At 41.7% G+C, this 24,848-nt stretch overlaps 1 protein-coding gene across 15 annotated transcripts in view; it reads left to right on the plus strand.

The window, feature by feature from the left end:
- The window catches only part of TENM3 (teneurin transmembrane protein 3), a 1,613,133-nt gene extending 1,590,489 nt beyond the window's left edge, over positions 1 to 22,644 (plus strand). For all 15 annotated transcript variants that reach the window (XM_063920671.1, XM_063920672.1, XM_063920674.1 and 12 more), the window contains 6 exons: positions 1,734 to 1,909; positions 4,101 to 4,336; positions 6,429 to 6,725; positions 8,486 to 10,094; positions 13,203 to 13,333; positions 21,058 to 22,644. In XM_063920671.1, the coding sequence (XP_063776741.1) occupies positions 1,734 to 1,909; positions 4,101 to 4,336; positions 6,429 to 6,725; positions 8,486 to 10,094; positions 13,203 to 13,333; positions 21,058 to 21,813 (3,205 nt within the window). In that variant the 3' untranslated portion in view covers positions 21,814 to 22,644. The remainder of the gene's footprint in view (positions 1 to 1,733; positions 1,910 to 4,100; positions 4,337 to 6,428; positions 6,726 to 8,485; positions 10,095 to 13,202; positions 13,334 to 21,057) is intronic.
- Positions 22,645 to 24,848: the final 2,204 nt, after the last annotated feature.

The following is a 24,848-nucleotide window of genomic DNA, read 5'->3' on the forward strand; positions in this document are numbered from 1 at the left end:
GCATAGGCGAATTGATTTTTGGAGGCGAAAACGGCCCGGAATTCGCCTTTTTTGCCGATTCGCCCGCTATTGCATATACCCCATTGAGTGGGAGATGCAGATGCAAACATTTGTCTGGAGTTGAAATATATTTTTTTCTGCAGATGAGATAAACCAAATATTATTCGTAACATGCTGTAGGGGAGGCAGCATGGTCTTTTGTTTCTTTTATATACTAATGTGGCTGGAAATAATTGTAATTCTAAAGATATGGGGTATATTTACTAAAGTGCAGGTTTTCAAATGTGGAGATGTTGCCGATAGGAGACTGGGCAGAAAAGATGGGTCAAGTGGTTCTTATCTGCCATCAATCGCTGTGTTTCTATAGCAAGTAATCAGATTCTACTTATCATTTATGTAACACCTTCTAGAAGATAATAGCCAGAATGTGATTGGTTGCTGGGGGCAACAGCTCCACATTTTGTAACCTGCAATTTAGTAACTATACCCCTAGGTGTATATGTTATTAATATGTCGGTGTTGTATTACATATGTGTTTTGAAGAATTTTGAATGGTTGAATGTACCTATGAAATGATGGCTAGCATACAGTAGTATCTATAGTACTACTTTTACACAATTTGCTGATTGATGAATGAATCAATGCTGTGCCCATACCACTTTAAGATAAAATGCTATTAAAACTGAGGCTATTTATATAATAACTTTTTAGATCTAGTTTTCCTTATTGTTTGTCTAATGTAAATGTCAGTGTGTGCATATGTAGCAGATGTACGATAGATCCCCTGGGAGAGGAGACCACCTTACCATAGCTTACCCATCTTCACCAAGCATGCATTAGTAGTTTGAGATAAGTCTGCAAGCCCGAGAAGTTTGAGGATCCTCCTCTTCCCACCTATAATCATTCTATTAATGGTTTATCCATTTCCAATATTACTCTTTCGAGTTGATTTGCTAAGGGTATTGTTACCTTAAATACTCTCTTCAGTGATGACAGGCTTATTATGTATTTTACCCAGCCAAGGGGACAGTTTCACATTTTATTTCCATGACTTCTGTAAATATCTCCAGATTACACACTCGTCTCTTGCTAAACATCAATTTCTCCTGTGTAAACTCCTTTAATTGGTCCTTTCTAAGCTAACCACAGCTATTCGTAGAGTCGTTATTAACATCTGGTATATGTTTGTCATGTGGGCAGTGGTGGATTTTCCATAGGCACGTGCCTAGAGGGGACACTTGCTGGGGGAGCAGCACAGCATGGGCACTTGCTTGAGAACCCTAGTGCAGGAGATGGGGGTAATGGGCAGCAAATTGTGGTGGTGGAAGAGCGGGCGGGGGGCTGGGTGAGGTTGACGCTGCTTTGGCAGTCAGTAGTTTAAAACATAAAGGGGACAGTGACCTGATGAGGGGCGACCGATAATAGTGTTCCTAAGGGCGGCTTGACCCCTAAATTCATGCCTGCATGGAGGTGGCTACCCCTCAGAAGTCTTGTTCAAATTAAATGGGAATTTGATCTCCATCAACAAATTACCTCCATATATCTTCCCATAAGCATAAAAATAAGATAAGTATAAAATAAGTATATACTGTTTACAGGCAGTCCATACATTGCACTTTTTAAATGTTATCTCTGTATAAAGCATATTGGGCTCCTTTTGCAAGTGAGTGATTTATGGAACATGATTTGTTTACTAGACATAACTATTAACCTGACGAATTTCTTGTTTATAGCTACAACAGTGAAGGTCGTCTTACCAATGTAACGTTCCCAACCGGTGTGGTCACAAATCTCCATGGGGAAATGGACAAAGCCATCACAGTAGATATAGAGTCATCTAGCAGAGAGGAAGATGTCAGCATTACTTCCAATCTATCTTCAATTGATTCCTTCTATACAATGGTTCAAGGTATGTACATGTCGCAGGGAAAGACATTTCAGGCCATTAGGATTGTGCCATTATAGTGATCTAATAGGGTTCTTAAGAGGTAAAAGATGACTACTACTATTATGGGATCTGGTCAGGATCCCGGCAGTCGAAATACCAGCTCCCAAATCCTGACACTGCTCAAAATGCCACCACCAGCAACGTAAATAGGGTCACAAGCATGGTGCCAGATTCCCGACCGCCAGGATCCTGATCAAGTGTGTGCCAGATCATCTGAGAGATAAGCTGTGGGGAAGGGGGGGGGGGTTTAGGTTTAGGCTGCCAGTGGAGGGTTAGGCTGCGGGGAGAGGGGGTTAGGATTAGGCTGTGTGTGTGGGGGGGGGGGGGGGGGGTTTAGGCTGCTAGTAGGAAGGGTTTGGGTTAGGGGTCATTGGGGGGTGGTAAGTATACTTACGGGTTTTTGAACATCGGATGCTGCAGTCGGTATTCTGATCGCCGGCATCCTGAACGCCGTATTTCAATCCCTTCCCACTACTACATCTACATAAAGCACTAGATTTTATTTAGAGTTTCTGATTTTACTTGTGTTTTCTGTATAAACTGGGTAATGACTGCACCCAGTATTTTTGTAATCTTCTAAACGTGCTATTTAGGTTTTCACTTACAGCAGCCCCTTTTTTCCGTAGGGTGCAATTTGTGCTCTCTGGCACTCTGTTGCCCCACAGAACTTAATGGGGATAGTATAAGTTTTCCAAAAATGGTGGAGTAAATAAATCTCCATATATAATACAGTATTAGCTGCTGTTGCCGACTCCGCTGGGTTGCCCTTTTACCTGCAGCACGATCACGACCAAGTGAACATTTTCTCCTATGTATTGTGAAATCTCAGCAAAAACAAAGCATTAAGCATTGCAGGGGACCACTCTCCCTGTGGAGCCCGGCCCACATCCCCCTGACAACCAATCATGAGAATACTTAGCCTAAAACCTGCCTGGAAAAATTACCTACAGTGTATCACAATCATAATCGGTTCAGTGGTTTTGGAGTTTATCACAATCAAACAAGCAAACAAACAGATATTCTCATTTATAAGATGTATAGATGTATGAGACAGGCTTATGATAACACAACTTCATATATAACAGAATGGAATATATGGAAATATGCACAGCACTACGGATTGTCAAAAACAGAGCTGAGTTCAGAAAAGGCATGTTACAAGACAACCAAGCAAATGGTCAGGTCACGCAGCAAAGGAGCCAAATGGTAAATTGTAGCAAGGATCAGGGCTAGTGGCAATAGACTGTAGTCAGTAACGAATCTCCCGATGTGTCCACATACACCTTTCCTATATCCTGCCATGTATGGCACACCCTGGCATGCTATAGACTCAGAGATTCAGCCATGTCTTGTGATTTTTCTTAATATGCTTCTTTAATATGCTACTTTATACATATTCTATTATGACAAACAAGAAAATTATGGCTAGAAAAAGAGCAATAACATACAAGTCTGAACGTTGTATCTGGTAGCCTGTACGTGCAACCTGTCACTATGTACAGCTCCTCAACTAATCTTCAACATGTACTGATTAAGTTGGGGAGTACTGAGATTATTGTTGTTCCTGTCTCTAAGTCTGACAGTACCCCTGACAGTGACTGCCTCAATATATGAGTTAAGGTGGGTACACACTAGTAGATATATCTGCAGATCAACTGATCTGCAGATATATCTATGGACGGATCGGGCAGTGTGCTGTGCATACACACTGCCCGATCCGTCGGGGACTGACGTCATGAACTGGGCGGGCATGTACACACGCCCGCCCAGTTCAGCTGTCAGTCACAGCCGGCCGCCGCAGCATGTGTACGGGCAGTCGGCCGACCGCCCCGTACACACACAGCGACGCGCCAATATATCGGTAGATATATTGGCCGTCGGCTGTGCTGCGAGGCCGACGCGATACGTCTGTGAACGTCGGAGTTCACAGACGTATCGGCCGTACACACTGGCCGACGGTCCCGCTATATATCGGCCGTTCAAGAGAACGGCCGATATATCGACCAGTGTGTACGGGCCTTATGATTTTATCTTATGGATCTTTGATGCATTGGTATTCATGTAACAATTCATTTTGTCTATGTGTGAAAATTGTTTTGGTCTTCATTAAGTATGCTGATAATTAATGGTTATGTTCTGTGTTGGTCCCCAGATCAGTTGAGAAACAGCTACCAAGTTGGTTATGATGGTTCTGTCAGAATTATCTATGGCAATGGAATGGATTTTCACTTCCAGACGGAGCCTCATATTCTGGCTGGGCCAGCTAATCCAACTATGACAAAGAGAAATATGACTCTTCCAGGAGAGAATGGGCATAACCTGGTAGAATGGAGGTTCCGTAAAGAACAAGTGCAGGGAAAAGTCAATGTGTTTGGCCGGAAGCTCAGAGTAAGTACATTACCTGACTAAGCACAAGTGTATAGGCCGTAACATGCTGTGTCATCTGGTGCAGGGATGTTGCTTATATGATTAGCTGTTATAGTAAAGTATCGTTAAGGCATGGGCTGGCTATTATGGTCATCAGAGGATCCAACTGTTGAAATAAAGACTAAGTTGCTCCCATTTATGAGCATGATTATTTCAAGAAAACCATGGAAATAATTTCATTGTCCTCTGATATCCCCGATATTACCTGCAGAATTTGAGAAAAGCATGGAAGAGGCCTGGCCTGCTCTGTCTTTTCTGCTTCCCCACTTGCTCCCGTTCCCCAGCCCAGCTCACACTTTTCCGCTCCCCAGCCGGTTCCCCAGCCAGCATCAGTCTGACATCACCGATATAATTACTGCTTTTTGTTTTGCTTTTTATATTTACCCCTTAATTTTTTATGTCTTAGAGACATAAGTATATATGTATGTGGTTAGCATACCGCTTGTCGGGATCCCGGCTGTCACAATACCGACGCCGCCACCATACCTCCGCCGGTATACCGGCGAAGTAGGTTATTCCCCAACACCCTTAGAGGGAGAATAGGACCTGTGTGCTTGCCCCCCTGCCGGCATTCTGCCGATTGGGATGCTGATGTCGGTATACTGACATTTGGCATCCCGTGCGTCAGTAAATCATATTGAACCTGTATGTGGTACTGTCTATCCCATGTAAATGGGTGTCTCTGGGGGGTTCATGCAAATTTTAAGTATCCCAGAGATGTAAGAAGGAGGGACCACAGCGGTTCCTTTATTTTCAACAGCAACAGAGGATCATAGGTTTCTATGGGGCTGTTGGTTTTTCCAAGTTCCGGAATATCCCTGTGTTTCCAGTCAAGCAAACCAAGTTGCACCGAAAGGGTTGTCAATGCAGACATTCTTTTTGTGGTGCAGGACAGATTCTGTTCATCTTGAGTGCTGCACATACATAGTGAATAATCTATAAAACAGCTTGTGCATTGTACATCCCCCTGTACAGCACAGAATGTCCTTTTCCAAGTGCACATTTTACACCCAGTGGCGTATTTGCACTTTACTCTCAATCAGCTTCTATGGAGAAAATGTATTAGACTGCAACTGCAGGCATCAACGAGCTCCTAGGGTGGTTTTGCCTTTCAGATGAATGCCACTTTAAAACATAAGGCAGACATTCTAGGATCTCAGCAATGTCTGCAAGTCACAGGGTTTACATTTAACTCTCTGCGTTTACACTGCTTTTCAAATAAAAATCAGTAGCATGTATTGTTTATTTAGGGGATTTTTTATCTGTATGGGCTGAAAAGAATGATTATTTATTGTGGTGATATAAAATATTTTTTGTGCCCATCATATTTTTTTGCAGGAGATGGGGATTTTCAGGGCCTCACAAATAGGCCCCTATATTGTAATTCACAGTATTTGAGTGATATCATAATATCACTATATGTGACACGTTATTTTTCATTCTACACAATTCCAGACTACAAGGGGAATTCAAATCATAGGTATGGCTGAGCAGTGCCTTCGGAAGAGTCAGGTGAAGACACTTTGCAAACAATATCTAAGCTGAATTTAAATGATCAAAGAATTTCTGCTGTTCCAGACATTAATATGACAGCCAGACATTGTGGGGATGTGCGGTGGCATCTTGTTATGAATTGAATTCCCACTATCATTGCTGAAAAAAAAGTCATATGTTCACAGCCAGCTAGATAATGGACATGTCTGCATGCAACTGGACATGCTCACTGAGATACCGATGTTCACGTGCTTATGAAACTTTTCAATTAATACACGCTAAAAGATGAATTTTTTAACAGATGACTAAATTCCAAAGACCTCAATTTAGAAGAGGTTGAATAAATGCCAGGCTGTCTCGGTGCTTAATGAAACCTTTTAAAACAGCAGTTAGTCTAATGCCTTACACTTATACCAAGTAGTTGCTAAATTAATTTACTGGCAAAGAAAATCAATCACTGTAAATGGTGTCTAAACAAAAGGCTGGTAGTTTGTGAAGTAATAACCGCCCGATGCTTCAGTTGTTTGATTTATTGAATCTTCTTGTTTGCTTTATAAAGGTAAATGGCAGAAACCTACTTTCAGTTGACTATGATCGAACCATGAAGACAGAAAAGATCTATGATGACCATCGAAAATTCACCCTGAAGATTACCTATGATAGTGCGGGCCACCCCACTCTATGGCTCCCCGGAACAAACTTCATGGCAGTCAATGTCACCTACTCATCAACCGGCCAGATTGCCAGCATTCAGCGTGGCACCACCAGTGAGAAAGTCGACTATGATGGGCAGGGCAGGATTGTATCAAGGTCATTTGCAGATGGCAAGACCTGGAGTTACACTTACCTAGAAAAGGTGAGTCTAAGATCTCTATAGCCGGTCTTGCTTTATAGTGTAACCTATAGTTGTCATCTACCTAATACTTCAATGGTGCACCAAGTCCTCAGTAAGTTGATAGTCAGAAAGTCTATGTAGTACACAGAATGGCTGCATACACCGTGTGTAGGCAAAGGGTACACTTTACGTCCGCAAAAACTGTCACGTGTAATTTCTCTAATTAATGTTTCCTTGCCGGTCCAGTTGTGTATTAGTAATTTATTATTTATTTATTTATTAGTAGTGTATTGTGTATTAGTTGTGTATTAGTAATTTGCAGCTTTACAAATAATCACAGCACCACTTCTGTCCTCTTAAGTAGATACATGGGTGATTTTATTTGCTTATAGTCGGTTCTCTGTGCAGTTAAATAAAATAAAGACTTACCTAATGTATGTGTGAGTGTCAATTCCAGTATTATTAAACTTTTAGTTCATGTATACTTTATGCAATGATTGTAGAACACCCAGAGCAATTTTACATTCTTCTTGTTTTATATATCAAAATTATACAGGCTTGTTCTTGAAGGGCTTTTTTGTGTAGCACAGCAGAGAAAAATATGCCTGGCTAAGTGGAAAAAATGAAATTAAAGTATCCCCATTTGCCATGCTAATAGTATTTGACTTTAAGTAGACTTTTGCAAAGCCATTTAGGGAATATAGAGTAAACAACAAACCGGCTTTTTTCATGCAGAAAGCAATATAAAGTAATGCTTTAGCTGTACAGCATGTTTTTGGTAACCAGCTTTCCCATTCTATCTACAACCATTTGCATACAGTAGTCTATGTCCTTGTGATTCCATAACTCTGCAATCTGTCACAATTTAACATAATTCCCCATGCTGTGCAAAAGCCTCAACAATTATAATAACAAAATGCGCCAAAAACACCCGTTGGTAGAAGTGAACTAGCTGATCTGCTCCAAATGGCACAAAAATTCAGCAGCACATGTCAGAGTGTCTCCGCAGTGGCACCAAAATCACAAAACTGTACTTGAGCTTAAATGCCCGATGACTGTAAGAACAGAGGGAGGATAGTTCTGACTCGGTTTCTTGTCTGCGTGATATGCAGTTTAGGGTTTAAAAACAGCTGCAACCTGCTTCTGGTCAAGAGATGCCATTATAGTGCTTGGCGTGCAGTCTACGGCATGAGGTAAGGAGGGTGAGAGCACAGCGAATGAAGCTTGTGTGAAAGGGCCTCAACATTATTGTTATATAAAGCAGCGTTTCTGGTAAATAACTTTATGGGTGAGTGATCTCTGTTTTCTGGTATAATTACACTGAAAAGACTTAATAAAGTTAGGGTTGATAAGTCGTGCTACCATTCTGAAAATATATGTGAACATAGTTAGGTCTAATTAAGCAGTCACTGCATTCTCTACATCCTGTTGAAATGCTGGCATAATCAGCTGTATCACTCCTGTCTGGTTTATTACATATGACTTGCCCATAACCATTGACAATCTGCTTCTTGGCTGTTTGTGCTTGACAAAAGAATGGCACAATCAAAACAACCAACACATTATAAATCTCTTGCTACTAATTGCAGGAAATGATACTATAAAATAGCCACTAAATTAAGCGGAGAATTGCAAACTACGTGTAGGGTCAAGGAGGATTCAATTAAAAGAGAGAATTATTTTCTCGAGTGAAAAGCTTAATGATATTTTGCATAAAATCAGTACTTATTATTCTGCATGTTTATTTAATTCATCATAGAGATTATTATTTCTTTTTCCAGACAATGGTCTTGCTGCTTCACAGTCAACGGCAATACATTTTTGAATATGATTTATTGGACAGGCTCTCCGCGATCACAATGCCTAGTGTTGCCAGACATACAATGCAAACGATCCGTTCCATTGGTTATTACCGAAACATATATAATCCCCCAGAAAGCAATGCATCCGTTATAATGGATTACAATGAAGAAGGCCAGCTTTTGCAAACAGCTTTCCTGGGGACAGGTCGCCGAGTTCTGTATAAATACAAGAGACAAACAAAAGTATCAGAAGTCCTATATGATAGCACAAGAGTTAGCTTTACGTATGATGAGACTGCAGGGGTCCTGAAAACAGTTAATCTTCAAGGAGATGGGTTTATTTGCACCATTCGATACCGGCAGATTGGCCCGTTGATTGATCGCCAGATATTCCGCTTCAGTGAAGATGGCATGGTGAATGCAAGATTTGACTACAGTTACGACAATAACTTCAGAGTGACAAGTATGCAGGGCGTAATCAATGAAACCCCATTGCCCATTGAATTATATCAGTTTGATGATATATCCGGAAAAATGGACCAGTTTGGAAAGTTTGGTGTTCTCCATTACGAAGTTATCAAGGTAATTTCAACAGCTGTAATGACTTACACTAAGCACTTTGATGCCCATGGCCGAGTTAGGGAAGTCCGGTACGATGTCCTAAGGTCAGAAATGTATAGACTTACTATACAGTATGACAGCATGGGAAGAGTTACAAAACGGGAAATTAAAATTGGGCCTTTTGCAAACACCACTAAATATGCCTATGAATATGACGGCGATGGACAGCTACAGACAGTTCTGCTGAATGAAAAAATAATGTGGAGATACAATTATGATCTGAATGGTAATCTCCATTTATTGAACCCTAGTAACAGTGGACGATTAACCCCGCTACGCTATGATCTGAGAGACCGGATAACAAGACTAGGTGATGTTCAATATCGATTAGATGAAGATGGTTTCCTGCGTCAGAGAGGGACGGAGATCTTTGAGTATAGCTCCAAGGGCCTTCTGACCAGAGTGTACAGCAAAGGCAGTGGCTGGACAGTTATATACCGTTACGATGGTCTTGGTCGTAGAATATCCAGTAAAACCAGTCTTGGAAAACACCTGCAATTTTTTTATGCCGATCTTAATTATCCCTCTAGGATAACCCATGTGTATAACCATTCTAGCTCGGAGATCACCTGCCTTTATTATGATCTCCAAGGACACCTGTTTGCAATGGAAATAAGTAGTGGAGAAGAATTTTACATTGCCTCAGACAACAATGGCACACCTCTAGCTGTTTTTAGCAGCAATGGCCTCATGCTGAAACATGTCCAGTACACCGCTTTTGGAGAGATATATTTTGACTCTAACCCTGACTTCCAGCTAGTTATTGGATATCATGGAGGTTTGTATGATCCACTCACTAAGCTTGTCCACTTTGGACAGAGGGACTATGACATATTGGCAGGACGCTGGACCACTCCTGATATTGAGTTATGGAAGAAGATTGGAAAGGACCCAGCACCCTTTAATTTATACATGTTTAAAAACAATAATCCTGTCAGTAGACTCTACGATATCAAGGATTACACAGGTAATAAAAACTCTATCATTTTAATATATAAATTGCCATTGTACATAAGAAATCTTAATTTTCCTGTTTATTTGCTTTGGCTTTGAAGTGAATGTATGCATACTTTATGAAAAACACATTTTTACTTCCATTAGGAGCAATTTCCTGATCTCTTGTTATACCTAAATTATCTTCTGACAGGTTTTGCTATGACTTGCAGGCAGTTCAAGATGTTGAATGCCCAGCCAAACAGAGCAGAGTGCTGTGAGATGTTATATTACCTACTGACTTCGCCAAGGGGTCTATTCGTGAAGCAGTGAAAAGAGTGGAGAATTGAACTTGTGGAGAAGTTGCCCATGGCACTCAGTCAGCTGCTCCGTAAAATTTAATAGTATGCAAATTATAAATGTTACTTCAATGCTGATTGGTTGCCATGGGCAACTTCTCCACTTGCTCACTTCTCCACACTTTTCACTGCTTCATGAATAGCCCCCAAGTAAGCTGTTGGTGCTCCCGGCTACCTGCATGTCATGTGTGTTTAGTGACGGCAGGAGAAGGGGATGAAGTTGGGAGCCCAATATACAGTATTTATATTTGCACCTGAGTAGCCATTCTCTAGTTCTGGTTCTGCTTGCAAAATTCTTATAATGTTATTTATGTTTAGACATTGCGAGCAACTTCCCTATGTGGGAGTTAACCTTTATAATGAGATATATAAATCCAAGGCAAACAAATCATTGATTTTAGAGAATGACCTAAATCACTGGTAATAGAACTCACGTCATTTCAGTATTTATTGAGGTATTACTCAAAATTAGTTTTCTACTGCCGGCCAATGAATGCCTGGCCATCTGTACACCATACTGCAGTACTGTACTTACCCATAAAAAAATCTGGCACTATGGTATAGATCACTGGAACCAGTAATTAGCACATATATATTTTCCCTAGACTATTAAGGCTTAGGTGTCTTACAGATTAATGGCTCCTGGTTTGATGGCATTTGATTGCACATATCTAACCTCTTAGACAGTTGCCCCAGGCAACTATTTAAATGATGTATGAGGCTTCTCGTTTAGGGAACAGCTACAATGTGTCTGCAGATAATCCTGAAATGGGAAATATAAATGGACTATTTTGTTGTACCGTCTATAATAATGTCATTAACCTCTTCTCAGAATATATGGGCTTAGCATTAGGTTACTATAAATTTAGCAACCCAAACGCAGTAACAATTGGATTGTGTGATACAGGAGAGCTGCAGAACTGCACAGATAAAGCTGTTTTATTTATTAAATGAGCCTAGATAAGTGTAATATATCACTGTAGCGGGGGCTAAGGGCCAGTGCAGCCTTTGTGTCATCTGTGGAAGCAGCATTCCCACTTATACATCACATTGTCACTTCAGCCTGACTCACAGGTGGTGCAGGTCATTTGCAACTGTGTATTCAGACGCAGCAGATCTGCGTAATTCCGCTAATGATGGAATCAACAGGATTTGTATAGAAATACCCACTGACGGCATCTCTGACTTGCTGCTTCCGTACAAAGGCGCAATATCTGTCGTAGCACCGTACCTCTGAGCAATCCTTTGTTTGCTCAAGATGTCAGTCGCCCGTAGCCTTTACAACTGCATATGAAAACTCAGCCAAATCCTAAAACGCCTCTGGAACGGTCGAGTTTGTCTCGCAACCCGCCCGTTGCCTCCCTTAAATGCTCACTGACTGTCAATCAGTCTGCATACAAATTCACATTGTGACCGCTAACACAAGACCACTGACTCGGACACATGCGCAGTACAACAATAATCGCTAAACTGCGCAAACACCTGCATTGCGAACGCTTTGTGTCCACATCTGAGTCAGGCCCTTACCTACTGCTTAATGGTGGCTCCAGGAGCTGGTGCTGTTGTTTCAGTAATCTAGCAGCTGCAGCTGTTTTCTATTTACCACCATAAAATAGCTGCTGAGATGGGTGTGAGCAGGAGGACCTATGAGATGAACCATTCTTGCAATTTCCTATTAGTCCGCCATTTTGTGAAGCGGGGTGCTTTATGTCTGTAACCGGTCCGCAGTTGGGTTCCTTTTTGTTTTCTGTTAAGAGACCCACAAATACCAGTCCTGACTTATTCTCATCTATTAACTTGTTTTGATCTCTGTGATAAAACAAATATAATAGAAAAAACTGACATTTCTGTTTTTCTCTTCACAAGTTATGCCGTGCTTTGTTACTTCCATGAGTGATTTTACCTTTTTTGTGTACTGCTGTGAAGGGAGGATAATTGAATAAAATGTTGTATAAATGAGCATTTCGGAGAGACTTGGCAGTCTGCTCTTCTAGAATTTTACCTTACTAAAGAATTTCTTTAATTTACACGACAGTGGGGAGAATGCTCTCTATTAACCATAGAAATGAGATGACCTCTTTTTGACAAAAAGTGTATTGGAAACAAGCACATCACCATTGCTTTGACTAGAGGTTTATCATAGGTTATTTAACCTTGGCTGGATGGGAAATGCAGAGATAAGCCAGCAGCCACCTGAGCCTCTGCTTGTACCCTGTCTGTAGGAAATGCCAATTTAGTATTCCCTATGATGAGTCCAAAAGTAGATTGTGTTGTCAAAGAAATGACATGGATATGTTTGTTTTGCTAATGCCGTATACAGAAGAAGTGACATGTGTACAATCATACAAGATAACTAATTAGCACTATGTCCCAAATAGATTTTCGATTTTCCTATACAAATTTAAAAAAAACACTTTCAGACAGGTAAATATAGCGTGTGTTACTTGATCCTTCAGCTTATTCTAAAAGCACATTCAGTATTAGAGGATGCTTTCCGTAGTGTATATGTGTGTGTGTGTGTGTGTGTGTGTGTGTGTGTGTGTGTGTGTGTATGTATAGATATATATATAGATAGATATAGTGTGTGTGTGTGTGTGTGTGTGTGTGTGTGTGTGTGTGTGTACCTATATCTGTGCTGGGATATGTATGAATTGTACATTTTTATATCTCTATGTTTTGTTATATTTACCAATACAGAATTTATTTTACATTTTCCTGTAGTATTATACATGTATGAGCACGATTTGTCTTGGGGAGTAATTATATGCTTTTGGCTTTTGTAGATGTTAACAGCTGGCTGATGACATTTGGGTTCTATCTACACAATTCCATTCCTGGCTTCACAGCCCCTAAACTTGACCTATCGGAACCATCATATGAACTTTTGAAGAGTCAGCAATGGGATGATGTACCGGTAAGTTTCTTGTGGTTTCCATCTATTTTTTCCTGTGCTTTACTGTCCACATAGATAGACCATATATCTGCATAAAGTGGAACTAGATACTTTATGGCCTGATCTAGTATTTCTGAGAATCTAGTCTATAAATACATTATAACTTAGTTACACCACTGTAGAGTGAGTCACTTTGTGCCTCATGTCTCAGTGATGTTACTACAGTAGTTAAATATTTCCTTGTTAGAATATAGGTTCTTCCAATGCAATGGCTATCTCGAGTGGCATATCCATGATGGGTGCAGTGCACATGGGCCCCTGAGTCTAGAGGGGCCCACACCACACAATCTGCACCCATTTTTTCAATATTTACCTCTCCGTAGTCCCGCGGCAGTGACTCTGAGCACAAGGAGGTGACCGGGTCTCTGGTAAGATAGCATGGTGGTCATTTCCCCTGCGTTTAGGCATGAACAGTAGGGAAAATTGCTGGAGAAATGGTGCCACACCATTTTCTTGGAGACCTGCGCACCACCTAGTGCTCTGAGTCACTTTTTCTGCCTGGTAGAGAGAAGAGAGCATGGACTGAGGCTGCACACAGGCCCCCTCCTCTCTTACTAAACCCCTGGCTATCTCCACTATAGATGCTGGGTCCACTGTAATAGCCTTACAAGCATTAGCAGCGGGCATACTTACTATGCAATATTCAACTGAAAAACATAACATCCAGCTACACAGTGTTCCTATTGCAAATTCAGTAATGTGTACAAAAATGTCATTTTTTCATTTTATTTGGGATGTTCAATGCAGCGCAAATCGCCCAGTGTGTAATTGAAAGCCAGTCATGCCAACTAACAAAAGCCCAGAGTGTCTATTAAAAAGATTTATTCCCATCTCATCATACACATAGAAGAAGTATATAGCAAAAATGAATCTGCATAGTTTGAAACTACACAGAGTGAGAAAATAAATGAATGGGATTATGTATCATAGCATGTCTGACTCATATCAACATATGTCTCCCTATACGGGGAGACATAGTATATCAATATTAAAGTCTTGAGATACCATCTATATATATTATGCACATATTGTTATAATCCACAGATTATTGCCAAATTGGGCCGATAATCGCATACTGGGCCTGATTTAGATGCAGTCCCAACTTTGATGGTGTCACAACTGAGCGATTATCGGTAGACTGTGCATGCATCACAGCTGCAGTGCGCACACCCACCAATGCACCATTGTGATGCTGCTCGCTTTGAGGAATCAGTCGCAGAGTAACTGACAGAAAGAGGCCGTTTGGGGGAGGTAATGGGAAGTGTCTGCAAAAACACAGGCGTGTCATGACCGTTTTTGTGCTGTGTATCGGCGTGCTACTGTGATCTCTCACGCATAGTAGCCATGGAGGCACTCAGGGAGTTTCCTTGCATCTGCACCACAGTTGCAATGTAGCATGCAGTTGCTGAGCATGCTGCAATGGTTTTGGTGGGCGGCTCTGTTCACTTGTGGGCGGCCGCTATAGTTGTGTTGCCTTGCAGTTTTGTCACTGAAAAGGATCGCTGCTGCATCAACATTGCAACCACATCTGAATCAGGCTCAATGTGTGGCCATGACCAAACAACGCTGATCAGACAGGCATGAAAAATCTTGCAACATGTCCGACTGATCTGATCATTGGTTGGCTACAGCAAACCAAAGGACATTTCCTCTATTCCTTCACAGGGGAGGAGCAGGGAAACGTTTCCTCCCCAGGGCAGGAACCTACATATTATGTCCATGCACTGTAAGATATCTCACAGTGGGCGGGATGTACTAATGTACATCGCCGCCCTGCGCCACAATGCTGATCGCATATGTACTAACATATGCGATCAGCATTTCGGAGGACAGCTCTTCCGATAAGAGCTGACCTCCGCAATGCGCAGCGGCAGCCTGACTTCCGGGATTCGGCCCGGGAGTCAGTCTGCACATGCGCAGGGTGACGGGGGCGGCCGCAGGGCATGCTGGGAGGGATCCGATCGGATCCCTCACACAGCGCCGCGGAGAGAAGCCCATAGGCTTCTATGGACTATCGCCAGCTAAAGCTGGCGTACCCCGTCGCGGCACTGACCTGCCGGCCGGGGGTTAGTACATCAGGAAAATGCGGTAAACAGGGAGTTTACCGCATTTCCGCTTAGTACATCCGGCCCAGTGTATGACCACGATTTCTGATGGGTTTCAGGCTGTCAGATCAAATGCCTATTGGTTTGACAAGCATATTGTCTGACAGTGAGGCTAATTCAGACATGGGTGGAGTGGCTGCAGCGGTGATAGCGCTGTATGGTAATGCCGCAGGCGGCGTCTGCCTCCTGCTGCAGTAGTGATTAGACCTGCGTCCTACTGTAAGACGAGCATCAAATCACTCATTCACCATTAGGCTGCTTGCGGCACCCATGGGGACGTGCAAGCCGTCCGCCGCAGAGGCCAGGAAATCTGTCCACCCTGTTAAGGATTAAATTAGTGCTTTGTCAGTCAGTCTGAGAGAATGGGGGCATGCCTGATGCAGCTAGCCGTTTCCTGCATGTGCAAATAAAGTGAAAGCCCAGTTGGGGCCTTTTATTGCCGCTCTGTTGAAATGAAATATATGTAAAAACAAATACAGGTTGAGTATCCCTTATCCAAAATGCGTGGGACCAGAGGTATTTTGGATATGGGATTTTTCCGTATTTTGGAATAATTGCATACCATAATGAGATATCATGGCGATGGGACCCAAGTCTAAGCACAGAATACGTTTATGTTTCATATACACCTTATACACACAGCCTGAAGGTCATTTAATACAATATATTTAATAACTTTGTGTATTAAACAAAGTTTGTGTACATTGAGCCATCAGAAAACAAAGGTTTCACTATCTCACTCTCACTCAAAAAAGTCCGTATTTCGGAATATTCCGTATTTCGGAATATTTGGATATGGGATACTTAACCTGTACATATTTTTTTTAAATATTAATTGTACAAAATGACTTATTCAGAGAGCAAAGCATTTTTTCATTGGTTTCCTTCTGTTAGAACAAGGATGTTACATTTCCGAATCTTGCCACCGGCAATAGTGCAGCTACAGTATCACTTGCAGTGACACCTTGGGCTATAGCGTGATACCTATGATAAATAGACCCCAAAGTGATGAAGCTCACAGATGAGCGCAGTTACCATGTCCTTTTTCAAATGGTACATTATTGTCACTGCCCTAATCAGCGATGCCCTGAATTCTCATTCAATGAAATCATAATCCAGATACACCTTGCATGGGGCATCTCATATACTCCATGTGAGTGTCAGCTAGTCCCATTTCTGTTCACATTTATTTTGATAATGACCCACTGACATTCCTCAGCACTCAGGTTACACATTTCACTCTGTGAGAATGCTTTGCCATAGCCTAATGGGATAAAAGCCCTAAGGGGTGACACTTGATATACCAGCTGTCGGGATCCCGGCGCTCACCATACCGATGCCGGTATACCGACAAGTATTCTCCCTCTTGGGGTTTCCACGACACCCCTGGTGGGAGAATAAATAACGTGGCAAGTGAAGCGCGCCACCGTGCCCGCAGTGTGGCGAATGCAGCGAGCCCGCAAGGGGTTCTTTTGCGCTCGTCCCGCTGATGGAATTCCGGCGGTCGGTATCCGGGTGCCTGTATGCTGGGCGTCGGGATCCCAAGTGCCGGGGAAACATACCACACCCGCCCTAAGGGATCTGTTTTGTGTGTGAAACAGGGGCATTTTAAGAGAGGAGGGGACTCGCGTGCAGCTTCCATTGCAGGCCCCATCCTCTCCGGCAGCAAGTATGTGCATGTCTCCGGGAACATGGCACCCGCCCCTTGTTCACGGGGACAGCTCCAGTGTGCAAGCACAAATCACTTAAACATAGCTGCACCCATTTTCCAAGTGATTGTGTCTGCACCTCAGGGCCGCCGCGGAACTCCTGAGGGGTAAGTATTATATATGGGAGCAGAGTGTGCAGTGTGTGCCCAGAGGCCCATGTGCACCATGCACACTGCACCAATTATAAAAAAGCCTATGGTGTGAAAATAATGAACAGCTATTTCACTAGACTGTGTACAACTGTCTCTGCCACATTAATATACATATAACAGCCTAGACAGACCTGATCTTCTTGTCATCTTTTGCTAATGTGAAAGACAGAAACATATATGTTGTAGACCAGTATACATAAGCCTGCCTTGAGTGTGCACAGAAAAGGATCCCAAGAAGCAATGCCTTCAGGGGGAAAGTATGTACACATAACGTCATCACGAGAAGCCATTTTGAAGCAGAGCAAATAGACAAATAACCCCTAAATCCGGTAAAAATATCAGTTTTTGGCAATTATTCTCCCCAATTATTAAGGCTTGCAGTTAGCGATGTGTAACCTGGAACAATCGGTTCACACATGCGTTGGAAGGGAACCACACTGCTTGGCAAAGCTGCAAGTCTCTACTTACGTATTCTGATTGCCAGTTCATAATGACAGCCAGCACCACTTGGCTACCCAGGCAAATTTGTATTGATAAATTGACCCATTTTTTTTTTTATATTGAATCAGTGATAAAACCTTTAATATTATGCCATGATGACAAATAGCCCAGTGACTGTGACAGTATATGCTGTAATTTAACACTTATTATTCTACGTAGAACCCTGGTCTCTAGCACCAGCACTCCCTAATGGCAGGAAGAAGAGGGTGTCTTCACCATATACTTATGACCTTATTGTTGTACAGTACATGCTATGCCTCTATGCAGCAGAAATGAGACTGCACCTACGTTGATAAACAATGCTCAATCATTACAGTAATTTATGATTTTGAAATAGTACTTCAGTGAAATTGATAGAATGTTTCTCCTTTCATGTACAAGAAGCCAGGACTATGTTCACTACATTAAAGATCTTAGTCATATCACAGTAATCAGAGGTTCATTTGCAGTCTTAAGAGCTACATGCATTATTCATATATCATAAGTTCTTCCTAAATTTAGTCCTTGTATTATGTGCCTTTACACTGGAGCAAAATGACATCTAGTAGTAAGAGAAAATCAATATATTTACATGCATTCCAATATCATGTTAATGTGTCTTTTTGTCTAGAAGTAAGGAAATAGGTAGTATAAAAGCAAAATGCCAGTGGGGAACAGTGATGGGTTTAATTTCACTTGTCAGAAAAATGAAATATCGGTGTTAAATTTAATTGCAGAATACCAGATGACAGTCAGTTTAATTGGTGAACAGATACATGTATTATGTGTTAATGACTAAGAAAAAAAAGTGACTGGCATTAATACTATGCTGTGCTTATCATTTGCTTCAGGCTACTAGCACCAGGGACAGAGGGAACTATCCATCAAACTTTTGACAATAAAACAAATGTGAAATTCCCCCAGTGTAATGTATTAATTCAGAATCCTTTAACTCCACAAGCTCTGAACAGATCCGTGTGTACTGTAGACGCACTACAGTGTTTTGTGCAGGAACGCGGTGCACTTTCACGATAAGGATTAGTAACTTTTATTTTCATGATGCCACAAAGTCCCCACAGTGCCATACAGACACCACTGGTCAAACGTTTTCCAGTTTTTCTTGAAATGCCAGAGGTGACAGCAGAATTAGGGCGATGAGACAGAAGATTTAGGTAAGCAGTAGATTTAAATATGAATTTAAGAGAGTTGAGGCTGGAGATTGGAAGGTCAGAGAAGAGTAGATTATTGTAGTCGTGGTAAAAATGGCAGCACTGGGAAAGGGATTGGTTGTTGGTGAAGAAGGAAAGCGCAGAGTCAGCATGACTCCCTGTCGACTTGGGTAATGAAGGAGACAGAGACCTTGTATGGGGGAAAGCTGATTGCTTCAGTTTTAAAATAGAGCTTCAGAAAGGGTTGTGATATACGGAAGAATACAGCTGATAGACAGGAAATGACAAAAGAGAGGAACTTAGGGGAGAGATCATGGAAAGAGAGGTACATTTTGGTATCATTATCATAGATGTGGATCAAAGGAACTGATGAGTTCACAGAGGGAAAAGTTGTAGAGGTAAAAAAGAAGGGGCCAAGGATAGAGCCTTAAGTTGCCCCCATGAGAAGGGTATGTAGAGGAGGGGTAAAGGTGGGTGTAGAGACAAAGCAGGAGTAGTTCAACATGTAGAAGGTGAACTAAGAGAGCTGAGTCATGGAGTACAAAAAAGTATAGAGCTTTTGGGAGGGTGTGGTGGTCAACAGTATTGAATATTACTGTGAGGTCAAGGAGTACAAGAGATGTAGCCTTTGGATTTGGCTATGATGATGTCATCAGTGAGTGAGGACAGTTTGAGTACAGTAAAGAGACTGAAAGCCACATTGGAGTAGATAAAAGAGGGACAGGGTGGAGCAGAAGGAGATGAGGCAGTTGTATACCTTCTGTTCAAAAAGCTTAGGGGGTCGTAGAGGAGGAGAGATGGGATGGTGAGAGGAGGAGAGATGGTGAGAGGAGGAGAGATAAGAGTGAGTTCAAAGGAGGGTTTGTTAAGGTTTAGGGGACAAAGGCATGTTTGAAGGATGATGTAAATCTGCCTAGGACAGGGATAGGTTGACCAGCTGCCCAGTGTGGGAGCAGGCATTGGGAGGGAGGGTTCAGAGTAGCTGGAAGGGGGTCAGGTCAAGAGGGCAGGTTGAGGCTATAGAGGAGGGCATGAACTTCAACACCATTGACAGGGTGGAAGCGAACAATGTTGTAATTCCTTGTGGAGGGGTGAGGGAGAAGGAGCATGAAGGGAATGGTATTATGGTGGATAGACTCAATTTTGGAGAAACAAATGGGAGACAAAGGCAAGAACAATGAGATAAGAGGGCAAAGGTGGAAGCTTGGACTTCAAGGTGGCACAAACAGGACTGGTTAGAGGACTGGGAAGAATTGAGGCATTGAAATAGGACCATTTTTCACCACTGTGGAGATATTTGGAGTAACTACCAGGCCATGGACCGAGGTTCAGTGTACTAAAAGGGCCACATGACCGGATTATAGGTTCTTGTAACTGTCAGCATAGTTGGGAATGGAAAGTCTCTGCAGGGGTATCTGCATACTATTTACCCCGCTATTGGTCACAGTCCAATACCTGTATAGTACAGTAGTTTCCAGTATCAATGTTAATACTGTATGTTGAAGTTACATTGCTTGAAGAAAATTTCACTTTAATGTATAAACCTGAAAATATATTTCTTTGATACGCAGTGTATGACATTTACTTACTGTATGTGTCAGCAAATCTCATTGTACTCTGGGAAAAAACTTACCAATTGCTAACTGGTTACCCTTTTAGCCAGGTTGAGTAATTGCCCTGCAAGGGGTAAAGCAGAGCTGATCTGTATTGAATGGGGGCTACACCCTGCTCAGTTGATACAATAGGTTGACTTTAAAGGCAAGAATTCACCTGCTGTATACAAACATATGAAGATTAATGTGCGCCATTTACTATAACATATTCACTGTGGAATAAAATACTTCTGTAATATAAGTGGAGGGAAAAGGGACGCAAGGTTTGAAATGTCAAATTACTCAATATCATTGACCATAAATACTAGTGAATTGTATAGAGCAGTGACAGGTTATTATGGCTTTGAAACCCAGGAAAGCAAAAAGCGAACATGTCCAAAATGTAATGTATTTATATCACTTTGTCATATTTGAACTTAAATTATTTAGCAGTTGACTATTTTTTTTTTTTTTACAGCCAATTTCTGGAGTACAGCAACAGGTTTCAAGACAGGCAAAGGCTTTCTTGTCTCTAGGGAAAATTCCTGAGATTCAGATTAGTAGACCTAAAACCAGAGATGAGAAATCATGGCTGTGGTTCGCGACTGTGAAGTCTCTCATTGGGAAAGGCGTCATGCTGGCTGTGAATGAAGGCAAAGTCATCACTAACGTTCTCAATATTGCAAATGAGGACTGCATCAAGGTTGCAGCAGTTCTAAACAATGCCTTTTACCTGGAGAACCTACATTTCACCATCGAGGGAAGAGACACCCACTATTTCATCAAAGCCACCACTCCTGAAAGCGACCTTGGAACCCTGAGGTTGACTAGTGGCCGTAAAGCCTTAGAAAACGGCATTAATGTAACTGTATCCCAGTCTACCACAGTAGTGAATGGAAGAACTCGCAGGTTTGCTGATGTGGAAATGCAGTACGGTGCTCTTGCCTTGCATGTACGTTATGGCATGACCCTTGATGAGGAGAAAGCTCGGATCCTGGAACAAGCTAGACAGCGAGCCCTATCACATGCCTGGGCCAGGGAACAGCAGAGGGTGAGAGATGGTGAGGAGGGCGCTAGGTTGTGGACTGAAGGAGAGAAAAGGCAGCTGCTAAGTGCTGGGAAAGTACAAGGATATGATGGGTACTATGTACTCTCTGTGGAGCAATACCCTGAGTTAGCAGACAGCTCTTACAATATACAGTTTCTCAGACAAAGCGAGATTGGAAAAAGGTAACACACTGGCCTTGCTGAGGCTGCCAAAGAGACATAACACGCGTGCTTCCTCTAAATGGGAGACGGAAACGTTTTGCTGCATAGTTATTTGAGCCGAAACAGTACGTTGGTTCAAATATCCTCTCTGTAGCACAATCTCTATCAGACTCTGCGAATAGGAGAGCTTTTCTGGGGAATGGAAATGCTGTTTGCAAAACCCCTTTGTTTTTATGAATGACCTTAAGGTGATCTGCTTTAAGATAATGTTTACATATGCATATCACTGCACTCGGACTGGAGAGTAAAGCCTATAGATTTTGTGGTAGGCTATATCTATGTTCATCCAGGCACTGTATTTAAAAAAAAAAAAGAATCAAACAAAATATCTGTACAGTGTTTCTGAATATTATTGAAATGTCAACCTTTGCTTACCAAGAGTAGTTTCTCGATTCTCTCTCTCTCTTTCTCTCTGCATAGGATGTGGTATATATCATTGTTCATTTTGAAACGTGGAGCAAAATTACTGTTTATAGACAGTTCAACTGCTTTTTCTGTGCTGCTTTATAAAACAAGGACGATGAATTGGCACAAGTGACTTATGCTACCATGTGACTTTAAATACCGATTTTACAATGCTCTAACATGGTTTGCCTTGAAAAACTATTGCAAGTAGAATTCTCTTCAAGTTTGAGCAAAGGAATCCGTTTTTTTTGTAAATTATGTGAAACAAGTTGTTTATGGATTTTTATAGGAATTACAATTTACTGTACATCAAATATTAGTCTCAGAGGAGTTAATTTATGTAAAAGTGTTTCAGAAAATTTATATATAAAATAAAATGATAAAAAATGAATGTAAGAGCTTTTAAGGGTCCTTTTTATATGAATAGTTTTGTAGTCATTGGTATTCTTCAAAAACTAGTTCACGTGCTCAGAGGACCAGAGTAGATTTAAATACAAGTTGATCCAAAATGAAAAGATTCTTACAACACGCATAAACATATATGTACTACTTATGTAACATATAGTATATGTAACATATAGTCATCTACTTCATGATTAGCTATAAAATACATTTTATGCTGAATCAGAATGAAGGTGTTTCAAATGATTGCCCCCATGTTGTCTAACAACATACATGTAGGATTTCTGAAGGGCTTTCTGTTCCTGCATGTATTAATACAGAAGAAGGTAAAACTCTGGTGTGCCTAGAACAATAACTTCCCCCTTCGCACACTTGCTCCCTTCCAACCAACATTTTCAGCATTCAGTATTAATTCCCCCAAAAATGTTCATATATGTTTGTGAATGTTGTCTGTCTCTGTTTCATGCACATTAAGTTGTATTTGAAACTGAAAGGTCCTTTACCGTAAAACTTTGTAGCCGACTGTATTAACAATGCTGTTCAGACTCGTTGTAGACAACTTATATTTCTATTCTAGAATCATAAATACATATAGCTTTAAGGAAAATCTCTGCAATATGAGAAATTGCAAACTTGCCAATTATGAAAGCAGTGTTACTTGTGATGTGTGCGTTAGAGGCTGTGAAACCCCTCTGGTAATATTACACTAACTATGCCAACTTATAATCAGTACGTTTTGTAACCTGTAAATGATTTTTTTTTTATATATTTATTTTAATCCCTCTGTTGTCAAAACAGCTTCCGAACCATGGAGGTTTGTTCATACTTCTAATAAAAATGTTTACTTAAAAAGGTGCTTAAACTTAGTAGGAAACCATTTCTTGATTATTGCACTAAGATATGTAGCGCTGATAGCTGTAGTGCCACATCATGGGACATCAGTAATCGTTTATTAATTGGTTAGCAGGACACACTGGGAGATTGTACTCCATTAAAGGTGCTGCAGTGAAATGTTAACTTGCCAATGGTGAGTTACAGAGTGCCAACCTCCCAACATTTCTCCCAGCTGGAATAGGAACAAGAGCACATATGGTATCGTGGTCATGCGAAGGGGACATGGGACATGGAGCTGGACCACCCCCATAACGTTCCCTTCCCTTTCAATGCTGCAAACACCTTAGTTGGTGCACGTCACCTACTCACAGCCCCAACTTTCTGGCCGACTGAGCTATTGCAGAGCCCTGACGTTGGGACAGTTGGGAGGTATGGTGATGCTGTAATTCGCATCACCTAGAAAAACATTCTGGAGGGGGTGTAGCCACATCACATAGGAGCAATTTCATTTCCCTGGTATTATGTTTCCCCACCTCACATTTTGTAACCCCAGCCTGTTACACATTTGCCCCACTTTGCCTCTGACATCACGCACACACACACCTGTTCCTCATTCCTTTTACCCCACCCCTCTCCTATAGCAGATGTTTGCCCTTAGCCCTTGCCTGCAGCGCGTTTTTTCCTCCCACAGATCTAAACCCACTGTGTGCATTATTATATCAATGCCCTGCTTGTCTGTCCTGTGGTGAGGTTGAGATTTGTTTCTAGGCAGCTGCCATGCAACTTAGTCTACTGAGATGACACTTTGATCATGTCTAACTCATGAAACTTAGCTTCCCAGTGCAGTCTGACAGGAAATCAGAAAGCAGCTGATTAATTATCATTCTCCAGACTGTCTTCCTTCACTGTCACTTTCCCGCCCCCGCAGACACAGTGAGATCTGGAACAATGTCAGACAGGACAGGTACAGGGGTAACCGGGACAGAAATTCTAATCTTCTGAGTCCATCTCTACCTATCAGCTTTTTGGAGGTCACAATGAAATGACCCTGAGCTTTCGTACGGTACTCTGCCTGCAGGCTGTGCATCTATGCTATAGAAGATTAAGGGCTCAGGTGAAGAAGGATCATGTGTATGATGTGCACTGTTTTATCTACAGGAAGTAAAGCACAAGATAGGTGACATGCCTCCCGGAAAAATAGCATTAACGTATAGACAAGAGGGACACAATTCACCGGTCCCCAGCTGCTGCAGAACTACAAGTCCCAGGTTAGCCTTGTATGCATAAGACTAGTTGTAGTTCTGCAACAGCTGGGGACCGGTGAATTGTATAATGTATATTATTATTATTATTATTATT

Source organism: Pseudophryne corroboree, chromosome 1 (genome assembly GCF_028390025.1).
Source record: "Pseudophryne corroboree isolate aPseCor3 chromosome 1, aPseCor3.hap2, whole genome shotgun sequence".
NCBI classification, from domain to species: Eukaryota; Metazoa; Chordata; class Amphibia; order Anura; family Myobatrachidae; genus Pseudophryne; species Pseudophryne corroboree.